This window comes from Eumetopias jubatus, unplaced genomic scaffold, assembly GCF_037043125.1.
Source record: "Eumetopias jubatus isolate StellerSeaLion01/CBP00866 unplaced genomic scaffold, mEumJub1_p1.0 scaffold_9, whole genome shotgun sequence".
Taxonomy (NCBI): domain Eukaryota; kingdom Metazoa; phylum Chordata; class Mammalia; order Carnivora; family Otariidae; genus Eumetopias; species Eumetopias jubatus.
In genome coordinates, this window is record NW_028274815.1 from 52,648,271 (window position 1) to 52,662,598 (window position 14,328).

A 14,328-nucleotide genomic window follows, 5' to 3' on the forward strand; every position below is an offset into this window, starting at 1 on the left:
ATCATATCTGCAAAGCCCCTTTTATCATGTAAGGTAACACATTCACAGGTTCCAGGGATTAGGGTGTAGACATCTTGCATGGGGAGAGAGGCATTCAGCCTACCACAGGGAGCTACTCCAACAATACAGACAAGAGATAATAGTGGCTTGGGTGCCTGGGTGGCTCAGTTGGTTAAGCAACTGCCTTCGGCTCAGGTCATGATCCTGGAGTCCCAGGATTGGGTCCCACATCGGGCTCCCTGCTCAGCAGGAGTCTGCTTCTCCCTCTGACCCACTTCCCTCTCGTGCTCTCTATCTCTCATTCTCTCTCTCTCAAATAAATAAAATCTTTAAAAAAAAGAGAGAGAGATAATAGTGGCTTGCATCAAAGTGGTAGAAGCCATGGTGGTGACAAGTGAAATTCTGGATACATTTTAAAAACTGATAGGATTAAAGATAGACTGGATTTGGGAAAGGAGTAAGAGAAAAGAGTAAAATATGACTCAGTATATTTGTTAGGAGTAACTGGAAGGAAGAAAGGGTGTTTATAAAGCCTTTCACTGTGAATCCTATCAGTCTCAGATTAAGAAATGTTTTAAGGATCTAATATTTCCTCAGAAACACACTAAGTGCTAGAGACAAGAATGAGCTTTAACCTAGCCCAGAAACCAAGATATCTCAACTGAAAGCCATCACTGAACCAGAGGATTCAATTCAACAAACTCTGAGTATCTACTGTATTCTAATTATTGTACATACCATAGAACAACACAAGTGTGTGGGTGCTGTGCTCCATATAACACTTATGGGATGTTTGAAAAGAAATGAATGGCAACTAGAGATTTAGGGGAAGGCTTTGCTGACAGGGCTGAGAAAAGAGACTGGACTCTGGAGTAAGGAATAGCATCCAACCAGAAGAACTGCATAAATAAATGGAAATTAACCTGGAAAGTATGGACAGCAGGGGCTACAGGATTTCCACCCCAAGCAGCTCCACCAACAAGAAAATGAATGCATACTCGCATGGGTGTGGGGTGTTGCCTATCACCCTCTTTCAAATGTCATGGTTTACTACTACTGTCACATGGGCCTTCGCTCACACTGTGCACTCTGAAACGGAAGCACAAAAATGACAATGTACTTCTCCAAAGCTGGTCAGCAAATCTCCCAAAAGTTTTTCCAGAGGGGACCCAAATGGATTTGTCATATACACTGAAAATAGGGAGAAAAAAATTTGAGCAAGGGCTCTAGGTTTCTATACTATTCAAAGAAAGAAAAAACTCAAGAATATTATCCAATTGCACATTTTAACCTAATATTTGCAACTTTGACCGTAGGTAAGAGTCACTTGAGGTACTTTTAAAAAATACCAATGTCCATGGGCACCTCAGTCAGTTAAGTGTCTGCCTTCGGCTCAGGTCATGATCTCTGGGTCCTGGGGTTGAGCCTTGCGTCAGGTTCCCAGCTCAGCAGGTGGCCTGCTTCTCCCTCATCTTCTGCCGCTCTCCCTGCCTGTGCTCACTTGCTCACTCTCGCCCTCTCAAATAAATAAATAAAATCTTAAAAAAAAAAAAAAAAGGGGCGCCTGGGTGGCTCAGTCGTTGAGCGTCTGCCTTCAGCTCAGGTCATGATCCCAGGGTCCTGGAATCGAGCCCTGCATCGGGCTCCCTGCTCTGTGGGAAGCCTGCTTCTCCTTCTCTCACTCCCCCTGCTTGTGTTCCCTCTCTCGCTGCATCTGTCAAATAAATAAATAAAATCTTAAAAAAAAAAAAAAAGATTGTGATTCCAATGTGCAGCCAGGGTTTAGAACTACTGCTTCACTGAAATGCAGGGGAATCTGTTGTTCCAGATTACTCTTTGGCAACCTCTGTTGTTCCCAATTCTGATTTTTGCAACATCCCAGAGTATCTCCAGCATGGGGTGATATTACAAATACAGTTGACCCTTGAATAACACAGGTTTGAACTGCGCAAGTACATTTATACATGGGTTTTGTTTTTTGTTGTTATTTTTTTTTCCAGATATATATAGTGGGAGTACCATAAATATATTTTCTCTTCCTTGATTTTTTAAGATTTTTATTTATTCATTTGAGAGAGGGAGAGGGCGTACAAGCTGGGGGAGAGGCAGAGGGAGAGGGAGAAGCATACTCCTCACTGAGCAGGGGAGCCCGACATGGGGCTTGATCCCAGGACCTGGAGATCATGACCCGAGCTGAAGGCAGACACACAACAATCTGAGCCACCCGGGTGCCCCTCTGTATGATTTTCTTAACATTCTTTTCTCCAGCTTCCTTTATTGTAAGCATTAGACACAGCATATAAAATATGTATTCATTGACTGTTTATGTTCTTAGTAAGTCTTCCTGTCAACAGCAGGCTATTAGCAGTTAAGTTTTGGGGAAGTCAAAAGTTACACACAGATTTTCAACTATGCAAGGGATTGGCACCCCAACCCCCCCCAAATTATTCAAGGGTCATTTATTTAATAACTGGTATAGCATTAAACAGAAAGTAGACTGACGACAGCACTAGAACTGAGTCAAGATTCCCTGCTGGTGGCGGGGGGAAGGGTTTGGGCAGGAGGCAGACAGGGAGGAGTGGGAACACAGAGGGCAACAGCTATGTCACTAGTCCAGCAGTATTTAACTACTTTAACAACTGGCACATGCTGGCTCAATACCAGCCTTCTCTCCAGCTTTCTCATAGGATATGATAAAACTACCAAAATAAAATTTTTCTGTTCCTGACTTATTGAAAGAAACAGAAATGTAGGGTGCATGGCCCTTTGAACAGCATAAGGATCAGTGCTGTATAATCAAATATCAAAGACCAGAGGTAGGCAGTAATTCCATAAAGTAGGGGAACTGTTTTCTAAAATCAAAAATAGGGATGCCTGGCTGACTCAGTCAGAAAAGCATGCGACTCTTGATCTCAGGGTAATAAACTTTAAAATCAAAAATAGTATAATCCTGGGGCACCTGACGCCTGGCTCAGTCCATACAGCGTGTGACTCTTAATCTCTGAGGTCACGAGTTCAAGCCCCACATTGGGCATAGAGTTTACTTAATCAAAAAAAAAAGTATAATCTATCCCATCACTGCATCTATTTCACAGTTCTATAATATCCAGAATTCACTTTAAAAGTGATTTCTTAATTTCTCACAGGGCAGTTCTCTACATGTCAAGTAAGCCACCGGTAAGAAAACTAACAGACATAGGGGCTGTATCTGATGCCATCTGAACTTGATTTTCCTGTTGAGCATGCAGCAACATGCTACCTTCCTTCTTTACAAACTGGCTATCTCTACGCAAATTCTAAATATTTTCTTAGTTATGGTTTACTGCTTGTCTCTCTACTAGAATGTATATTCTTTGAGGACAGGGACATGTTCTATTCTACATCCTCAGGACCCAGAATAGTGCCTGGCACATAATAGGCAGTCAATATTTGGTAAATGAATAAATGAATGAATGACTACTTTAAAACAATCTGCACTGTAGCTGACCTTAATGTGCCCACTGGAAAAGTGTTTGAGGAATTGACCTAACAAGGATGCTTAGAAAGAGAAATCCCAGGGGCACCTGGGTGGCTCCATCGGTTAAGTATCTGCCTTGGGCTCAGGTCATGATCCCAGGGTCCTGGGATCAAGCCCCACATCGGGCTCCTTGCTCAGGGGGGAGTCTGCTTCTCCCTCTCCCTCTGCTGCTCCCCCTGCTTGTGCTCACTCATGCACTCTCTCTCTGTCAGATAAATAAAATCTTTAAAAAAAAAAGAGAGAAATCCCAAACTACCATAAGTTACAAAAACTAGAGTATATTTATCCTACTCAATCCTTATATCTGTCCTTGTCAATACTGGGTCACATATGACATGTAATTTTACCTTATTAACAATTATTTCACTACACTGAAACTCATAGTAATGAAATATCATTAGCACTTACAAGTTAAATTTCTCCAGCATCTAAAAATTGTAAACCAGCATAAAAATTAGTACATGCCAACAGCCTTAAAAAAGAAAAAAAAAAAAAAGGCTGGCTGCATATTTTAAGGTTAGACTGGTTATTTTATATCATTTTTCCTAATTACCAAAGCAATACACATAGAAATATTTGAAAATACAGAAAAACATAAAGAAGAAAAAGTGGCACCTGTTATATTCTCACTACCTGGAAGAGTCCTGGGATTCAGTATCTCAATTTAAATTCTTGGGGCACAGAACCAATACTCTGCCTCAGGCTACTGGCTCACTGAAACATCATGTCACAATTCATTAAATTAAATGAAACATCATGTCTCATTTAAGTTTTGTGATCCTGTCTACAAGCTTTTATACACATTACCTCATTCACCTATACAACATCAGCACAGTGCAGAGATTAAGAGTGAAAACTCTGGGGGCACCCGGGTGGCTCAGTCAGTTAAGCGTCTGCCTTCGGCTCAGGTCATGATCCCAGAATCCTGGGATAGAGCCCCTCGTCAGGCTCCCTGCTTCTTCCTCTCCCTCTGCTCACGCTCTTTCTCTTGCTATCTCAAATAAATAAAATCTTAAAAAGAGAGAGAGAGAGAACTCTGGAGCCAGAATACTTGGGTGGGAACTCCAACTCCACCACTTACTAGGTTGGTGTTCTTGCACACTTGAAACCTCTATGCCTCCACCTTCCACATCTGTAAGAAGCTAATAACAGTACCTGAGAGAGCTGTCATAAGAATTCAAGGAGTTAACATTTGTAGAGCATTTAAGTGTATGTGGCAAAACTAGGGGCGCCTGGGTGGCTCAGTCATTAAGCGTCTGCCTTCGGCTTGGGTCATGATCCCAGGGTCCTGGGATCGAGCCCTGCATTGGGCTCCCTGCTCAGCAGGAAACCTGCTTCTCCCTCTCCCACTCCCCCCCTTCTTGTGTTCCTGCTCTCGCTATGTCTCTCTCTGTCAAATAAATAAATAAAATATTTTTTAAAAAACCTAAACATTTGCAAAATACATTTTCAAAAGCAAAAATTACTCTTTCAATATTCAAGTGGATAAACGGTCTGCATATTTTATGCAAACCATTTACCTAACAATCTGACAAACAGGCCTTACAATTAGGTAGAGAACTGTTTCAAGAAATAAAATTCCTAACGATCATCTAACTAAAAGGTCTTAGGGTAAATGGAAGGGGGACAAATTACCTCATAAACTTGTCCAATATGTCCTCTACCCACATGTGCATTCGGAGGGACTGAAATCCATAGTGCCAAATTAGTTTAATCATGTTAATTATAAACCAGCTGCTCTCCTCAAACACCAGAGTCTCTCCGTTATACACCCCCATTAGGCCACCAGAGCTCTGAATAGTAAAGAGACCTGCAAAAACAGAGAAAGGGTTAGCTAAACTCAGGGTTTCTATGTTGATCAAATGAAAGATCATCTGAAGCTAGGGGGACACTCTGAAGTGCATGAATTCTGGGCTTCCCCCAGTTCTCAGGAAACATATTAAAGGATCTCTATCTTTAGAACAGTGTGTAATACACTATTCATTCACTACACTGTCCTAAAGCAGATCTCTAAAGGATGGGTCAGATGGTCATGCACACATATCAAAATCAGACTGGCTATTTTTAGTTGAAAAAGACTAAAAAGTCCAAGGAAAACGTCAGAATACAAACTGAATTCAATTTAAAAACAGAAATGTTGGGCGCCTGGATGGCTCAGTCAGTTAAGCATCTGCCTTCAGCTCAGGTCATGATCCTGGAGTCCCGGAATCAAGCCCTGCATCGGGCTCCCCGCTTAGCAGGGCGTCTGCTTCTCCCTTTGTCCTTCCTCCTGCTCATCCTCTCTCTCTCTCTCTCTCAAATAAATAAAATCTTTTTAAAAAATTAAAAAAAAAAAACAGAAACATCAGACATGAATATTTGCAGCATTAACTGCTCCTGGCATATATTTGCCCTCATGGAGGAAAGTGGCTCAGGAAGCATCCATAGGAGACGTGGAAAGCAGCAGAGGGAAAGGAGGCATCGCCATTCCTTTGTGAATCCTATTTTGCATAATTGGCTATTTCAGATAGCAAAAACATAAGAAGGCAAAAATTACACAATATTCTCTGAGCAAAGGGCCTGCTGAGGCTTCCCAGACTTCCCCCAACCTGTCCAGCTCCTCTACTGGCAGGGAAGTAGTCATATGTCCCAGGTTCTAGGCACATGTCTGGACCCATACCTGTGTGAGTGACTTTAAGCTAGACACCGAAAGCCTCTGGGCCTCATTTTCCCAGCTGTAAATGAGTACACAAGGTTTCTGCTAACTCAAACCATTCTTTGATTCTTTAACATGAACCCAGAGGTTTAAGAACCAAGAAGAGCAACCATCCCCACCCACCCCCCCAATGGCTGTAATTCCAGATAACTGAAGATACAGATAACTAGTGTCCCATTACGGGAAAGTGGCTCCTAACTAAGCTTGCACTAATTGCTAGCAGCAAAGTGAGGAAAATCGTTTTACCAACTTCTCTGTAAAAGACAATAAGGCGGAAAAGTTTCAGTTCCCTCTCTGATAAACATATCCATGGATGGTCACAAAGAAATCTGCTTAGCTCTAAGAACAAATTACATACCCAGGTCCTTGACAAAACGCTTCATGTGCAGATTTAAAGGATGGATGACAGAACCTCCTGCCTCATATTCTTGCCCTCGGACAGTCATTGTGGCCAGGCGGCCTCCCACCTCTCCTCTTTCAAACAGGTCAATCTTCACATCTTTCCCAAATTTCTGCCGCAGATAATAGGCTGCTGAAGTGCCACCAATTCCAGCTCCAATAATTGCTATGGATGGAAAAAAAAAAAAAAAAAGAACAGTTTCTTTCCTTCTTACCCAGCTATGTGGGTTTTGTTTTTGAATAACAGATGTTAGTCAAGGCTATTATCACCAATTTAGGGAAGCTGGGGACCCAGGGGCAAGTGACAGTTGCTGAAGACAGAACTCTCTGAATCTGGACAGACACGGCCCTCGGACAAAAGTGGTAGTACATCAATGTACAAATTGACATTGGATTGGGGGGACAGATCCCCAAAGGTTCTCATAGTTCTTTGTTGAGGCACCACTGGTTCTGCACAAACTTCTTTGCACCCAACGCATGGCAACAGAGGAGGTGGGCCTTTCCAGCACGCATTTTAAATAAAGTGGCCGCCATCTGTGCCAAGATTTGTTCTGTCTCATTAATATAGATGGGTTAATGCCCCCACAAAACAAAGCTTTAAGGGGAACAAGAAAGCAAACCAAACACGGCAAAAACCAAGACTGAAATTTGAGAGTGGATTATTTCGGCTGTGCAGTAGTCCTAGGTAGAGGAATTGTGCAAGCTAGGGCCTCTGGGAGCAGGCTGACCTCAGCAAAGTGGAAGTGGGGAACGGGGTTCCAGTCCAGCCTACCAAGGGAAGCAGACGGGTCTGCCTGTTTGCACTGCTCGGCGTGCTGTGACCGCGTGCGCCTGTCATCCGCAGAGCGAGGCGGCCGGTCGCTCCAGAACTAGAAGACTGGCCTCCCAAAGACGCAGCAAGCGAAGGAGGCGAGAGGGTCCTCGGCCTCCGCAGATCCCCAGGCCTCTGAGACAGGGGCACAAGGGGCGCTTGGCGGCCGCCCGCCCCGATACTCCCTCCACCGCCCATTCCCGTAGTGGGCACATCGACAAGGTCCCGGGAAGACACGGTGACTGTGGCACCGACAGCGACCCTGAGTCACGAACTGAGAAGACCGCGACCTGCGCGGAGAACTCGGCGCGCACGGCCTGGTGGACGTAGCGGCCGCGGGGCCTGGTGCACTGCGTAGCGGCCACCCGGCGCGGGGCGCGCTCCCGCACCCTTTCAGTGTCGTCCCTCGCCCCCGTCACCTACCGATCTTATCTGGCGGGGCCCGCAGCTCGGCGCTCCCGGGGCACCCCCAGCTGCACAGCAGCAGCCACAGCCCCAGAAACGACGAGACGAGCTCCCCAGCCGTGAGCCCCATGGCTCCCGGAACGCAGCAGTCCACAGCAGCGCCCTATAGTCCGCGGCTGCTAGGAGTCTGCGCGCTCCGCACGCCCCGCCCCCGACCGGCCTCGCCCCTCCGAGCCCCGCCCAAGGAGCGGGGCGTCCTCCAGGAGCTTCCAAGCATCGTCCGCTCGGTTCCCAAGCATGTCCCGCCCCTTCGAAACGCACCCTACTTCTGGGACACACCAAAGGCACCAGGGGCACCAGAGGCGGAGGCTCACCCCAGCTCGCCACCCTACTCTCCTTCTATTCAGGTGGAGCATCACTTCTTCACTCGTGCCCTCTTCTGTCCTTTCAGTCTCTCCGTGTCAGAGAATGCACAAAGCAAATCACTGTCAGACCAATGGAGCAACAAATGCTTACTGAGTGACCACTATGTTCCGGGGACTGTTGGGCATAAGATGAATGGGTAAACAGTGATCAGTGAAAGGGAAAATGAGGGCGACCAGGGATGGGGTGGTCCAAGGTGGAAAGTAATGGCAGATATGAATAAAAGTAATGTGCCCTTATCACATAGTAGAGCATTATGCAAGCATTAAAAAGAATGTAGGACCTCTCCTGGTATTGTTAGGTGAAAAAAACTAGTGGCTGAGTGATGGGTATTATAAGATCCCATTTTGTAAGTAAAATACCCCACCTCCACTCTTCCCCCGCCCCTCCAAAAGAAAACAAAACAAAATACAGTATGTGAACATGAAGAACAGTGTGGATGGAAGGAGCAGAAGTTGGATAAAAAGAAATATTGAACTTGGAAAAAGGGAGTATAAAACCCAGTGCAAAAAGCATTCATTCATTGGACAAATATTTATTGAGTTCCTACTAAGTGGCAAGCAATGTTCTAGGTGCTTGAGAAAAATCAGTGAACAAAACAGATTTTTTAAAATATTTATTTTAATTGAGCTGATATTCTAGTGGAAGGAGATATGGTAATTAGAACAAATAAGCAAATGATGTATTATACAGAGTGGGGTAAGAAGAATGAGGAATGGGTTACAGTTTTAAATAAGGTGGTTGGGGTAGGCCTCATTGAACAGGATAGCATCTAAGCAAAAGCTTGCAGGAAGTAAAGGAGTGGGTCAAGCAAATATCTGGGGAAAGAGCTTTCTAGGTAAGGAAAATACCTGGCATGTTTGAAGAACAGCAAGGAGGCCAGTTAAGCAGAGAAAGAAAGGGTGAGTGAAGGTGGTTTTAATGAAACAAGATGCAAATCATACAAGGAATAAACACTCCTAGTTAAGAACATAAAAAGATGAAGAGTAAGCCCCATTTTTCACTATATCTAGAAATTACAAAGAAAGAACTAAACTCTCTGTGTCTTTAACTTTTCTTTTTCCAAACTACATTATCCTCACAACACAATTACCCATGCACTGAGCCTACTAGGCTCTTCAGTAAGTGTTTGTTGGTTGATTAGAATGGACATGTTAGTGACCTTGACACATATGTCATCTTTGGAAGCTTTTCACTGCTGCTGCTGAAATCTTGGGAAAGAGTTTACTGAAAGAAGACTCAGTGGGTGCCTGGGTGGCTCAGATGGTTAAGCGTCTGCTTTCGGCTCAGGTCATGATCCCAGGATCCTGGGATCGAGTCCTGCATCAGGCTCCCTGCTCCTTGGGAGCCTGCTTCTCCCTCTGCCTCTCTCTCTCTCTGTCTCTCATAAATAAAATATTTAAAAAATAAAGAAAGAAAAGAACACTCAGTGAAAAGACAGTGTAAAGGACTTTGCAAAGTGGAAGGTGGGTCAGAGGCTTTCTCATTCCACACTCTTGCCCTTTCAAAGTAACACTGCCACTGAAAACCCAAAAGGTTTTTAAAAAGGTCATAGAGGGGAAAATGTTACCATATATATGAAGAGTAATAATAAGGTAATATAGCAAACATTCATACAAAGGAGTACTGTTCGAAAAAGCAGACTCCCCTCTAGGAGACTAAACACTTACTAAGGTTCTCTCCTTGACCGAACTCCAGCCAGGGTCCTCTGAGCAATCTACTCCACTAGGCAGTCCTTAGTCTTAGCCTATTAAGACTTGAACAAAACACTAACATTTTCTAACAGCTCAAAGCTCTGTCCTTGGGATGACCCTAGCTACCTTTAAAGTGCCTGTCTGAAAAAACTCGAGGCTGCCAAGACTACTGTTTGTTCCAGCCAACACATGATGATAGAGCCCCTGTCTCATAGCCTCTGTGGGAGGGTAGGAGCCTAACTGATAAGCACCAGTTACCACCCTTTCCCTCAAGTTTTGTAATCTTTCACTTCCTGGACTCTACTGGGCCCCTGCTCATCCCCCTCCCTATACCTACATTCTCCCTTCAAAATGCCAGGTCACATCTATACAAATTGAAGTCAAGTTCAGATTATGCTAGAATCTTCCCTATTGCAATAGTGTATTACCGATTAAAAGTAAAATTTTAGTGCTGGCTTTGCTTATCTTTGATAACACTTAAATCTATAATTCTACCACTGCTCCATGTTTCTTTTTCTTTTCTGAAACTACCTTGAAAAAATTCACTTTCATACCTTCTTACTGCCTTACATCTCACTTTTTTCATATTCTAAATAAACTAAATAAAATTTATTCCTTGTTAAGCAAGACAGGAAATTTAGAAACAATATAAGAAAAGATAAACATATTTGACTACATAAAACTTAAACATTTTCAGATGGCAAAAGATAGAATTTTAAAAGTTTAAAAAAATAATACACCAGAAAAATATCTGCCACTAATATGGCAGGCAAGATTGCGGTATATATTGCAAACATACAAAGAGCTCTGCAAATTGATAAGAGGTAAACAACTCAATATAAATACAGGCTATATAAATAGGCAAGTCACAAAAGAGAAAGCAAGTGCCAATGCTCAAAACAACAAAACAAAAAAAACAAAACATACATGAATGGGAGCATTGGGTAAATGGGAAATCTCTACCTTCCTCTCAATTTTGTTGTAAACCTAAAACTGCTTTGAAAAAATAGTCTTTAAAAAATGAAATATACATGAAGAGATGCTTAATTCTAGTAGTAGTTTAAGTAAATGTAAATTAAAGATATACCATTTTTCATCTTTCATATTAGCAAAAACTAATAAGACTGACAGCTTAATGCAGGAGAAAATGAGGTGGAATGGATGGGGATCTCTGGAACTGACTTTCAAACATTGTTGTGGGGTGTGAATGACTAAAAACTTTTTAAAAACAATTATCTATTAAGATAGATATATAGATATACTCTCTAATCAAAAAATCCCACATTTGGGGATCTATTCTAAAGAAAAAAAGAATAAGGGTGCTCTTCCCCTAAGCGGCCTGAGGTGACCCCTGAAAATGGTTCACTATTCGCTTGACCCAGAAAACCCTACAAAATCATGTAAATCAAGAGGTTCAAATCTTCATGTTCACTTTAAGAACACATGTGAAACAGCCCAGGCCATCAAGGATATGCATATCTGAAAAGCCACCAAGTATCTGAAAGACGTCACTTTACAGAAGCAGTGTGTGCCATTCCGTCGCTACAATGGTGGAGTTGCTGGTGTGCCCAGGCCAAACAGTGGGGCTGAACACAGGGTCGGTGGCCCAAGAAGAGTGTTGAATTTTTACTGCACATGCTTAAAAATGCAGAGAGTAATGCTGAACTTAAGGGTTTAGATGTTGATTCTCTGGTCATTGAGCACATCCAGGTGAACAAAGCCCCCAAGATGTGGCGTAGAACGTACAGGGCTCATGGTCGGATTAACCCATACATGAGCTCTCCCTGCCACATTGAGAGGATCCTTACTGAAAAAGAGCAGATTGTTCCTAAACCAGAAGAGGAGGTTGCACAGAAGAAAAAGATATCCCAGAAGAAACTGAAGAAACAAAAACTTATGGCGCAGAAGTAAATTCTGCAGAATAAATGCAAAAAAAAGAATAAGGGCGCCTGGGTGGCTCAGTCGTTAAGCGTCTGCCTTCGGCCCAGGTCATGATCCCAGAGTCAAATCAAACCTCGCCTCAGGCTCCCTGCTCTGTGGGAAGCCCACTGCTCCCTCTCCCACTCCCCCTGCTTGTGTTCCCTCTCTCGCTGTGTCTCTCTCTGTCAAATAAATAAAAAATCTTAAAAAAAAGAAATAAAAGAATCAGTTATGAGGGTATATGTACCCAGATGCTTATTGCAAAATTTTTTGTAGTGGTAAAACAAAACAAAAACAGGGGTAACCTAATGTCCATCAATACCATTTATGGTCGTTTATTCAATTTAACAAATACTGTGGCACATTCATTTTATAGACTATTTTGCAGCTAACAAAAAACCAGTAAATTAGATCTGTATTTGTTCAACTGGAAAATATCTATGATGTAAGTTTAAGTGAGAAAAGAAAGTTGCAAAGTAACATCCATGGACTAACCACATTTTTTTAAAAAGATTTTATTTATTTATTTATTTGAGAGCACAAGAGGAAAGAGGGTCAGAGGGAGAAGCAGACTCCCTGCTGAGTAGGGAACCTGATGTGGGACTTGATCCCTGGACTCTAGGATCATGACCTGAGCCAAAGGCAGCTGCTTAACTAACTGAGCCACCTGGGCATCCTAACCACCTTTTTAAAATAAAAATCCCAAGTACTTAAATACATTTGCATTTGTATGATTGTAAAATAAGATGTGGAAGCCTACTGATTAAACTTTTTTCTAATTTTTTTTTTAAAGATTTTATTTATTTGTCAGACAGAGAGAGCACAAGCAGGGGGAGCGGTAGGCAGTGGGAGAAGCAGGCTTCCTGCCAATCAGGGAGCCCGATGTAGGTAGGACTCGATCCCAGGACCCTGGGATCATGACCTGAGCAGAAGGCAAACGCTTAACAGACTGAGTCACCCAGGCGTCCCACCTACTGACTTATCTGTTAACATCAATTACGTCAAGAGAGGGAGAATGAGGGAATTATTAATCTTTTCCTTATTTATCTATATTGTTTCACTTTTTTTTTTAAGGATTTTATTTATTTGTCAGAGAGAGTACACAAGCAGGGAGAGCGGCAGGCAGAGCAAGAAGCAGGAAGAGGGAGAAGCAGGCTCAATCCCAGGACCCTGGGACCACGACCGGAGCCAAAAGCAGTTGCTTTACTGACTGAGCCACCCAGGTGTCCCTATATTGCTTCACTTGTGATAGTGAGTCTGTATTAGTTTTGTAACTTTAAAACTTCAATATATAACATGTTAACATATATCATATATATTACAATTATATATTTATATGTATTTTATATATTTATATTTAATATAATATATGTTAATGTAAATAATATATATTTATATGATGTTATACAAATATAATATATACATATATTATAATGTAACATATATAACAATTTAAAACATATAACAAAATAATAAAGTTTTCATAAAGGTTTTAAAGTTTAAAAGATACTTGTGCTATATCCAGACAATGGAGTTTTATTTGGCAAAAAAAAGAATGAAATATTGATACATGCTACAACTTGTATGAACCATAAAAGCACAATGCTAAGTGAAAATAGCCAGTCACAAAGAACCACATATTGCATGATTCCATTTATATGAAATCCCCAGAATAGGCAAATCTATAGAGACAAATGAATAGGGAGGAAGTCGGGTGGGATGGGCAATAGAGAGTGACTGCTAACTGGTAAGAATTTCTTTTTTGGAATGATGAAAATGTTCTAAAATTGATTATAGTGATGGTGCAAATCTATGTGAATAAACTAAAAACCACTGAATTGTACAGTGTATATTGAAATAGCTTCAAAAAGCTATTTTTAAAAATTTTACCCACTATTAACACCATTAACACTTGTCTTATTCATCCTCAAAAGACTATCTTTGAATAAAATCGAAGAACGTGCCCCAGATTCTAAAGACAATTACACAAATAGAAATCTTAAGTTGTAGTCTGAAGAAACTATTCTAAAGAGGACATCACGTTTTTGGATGTGTACATTCTCCTATGTTTAAAAATATTTCACATAAAAAAATAAAAATATTTCACATAATTTATAAAATGCGACACGAAAAGCGTAATGATTACACCGAACCACATTTCAGAGTCCTAATTCTTCCACCCTCTTCGAAGAAGACTGAAATTTTTATATCTTCTGACTCAATTAGTTTTAGGATTCTTTGACCGATTTGCCTATTTAAATAACTACTTCTTAAATATTTTCCAAAGTGAATTGAGTATACCAAGGAAATGAAAATATCTGAAAAGATTTTCCTGGCTCTCAAAAATCTGGTTACTAAAGACAAATTCTTCTTAATGAACATTAATGAACAATAACGTAATGGAATAGGAATAGTCCTTCAACTGTATTGGGATGAGAGAAGATAACGTCCTTTCTTATATTAA

At 41.8% G+C, this 14,328-nt stretch overlaps 1 protein-coding gene across 1 annotated transcript in view; it reads right to left on the reverse strand.

The window, feature by feature from the left end:
• PCYOX1 (prenylcysteine oxidase 1) overlaps window positions 1-8,000 on the reverse strand; it is a 20,629-nt gene extending 12,629 nt beyond the window's left edge. The window contains exons 1-3 of the mRNA XM_028116282.2: window positions 7,846-8,000; window positions 6,571-6,777; window positions 5,153-5,327 (exon numbers count right to left, since the gene is read on the reverse strand). Of these exons, the coding sequence (XP_027972083.1) occupies window positions 5,153-5,327; window positions 6,571-6,777; window positions 7,846-7,957 (494 nt within the window). The 5' untranslated portion in view covers window positions 7,958-8,000. The remainder of the gene's footprint in view (window positions 1-5,152; window positions 5,328-6,570; window positions 6,778-7,845) is intronic.
• Between the last annotated feature and the right edge of the window lie 6,328 nt (window positions 8,001-14,328).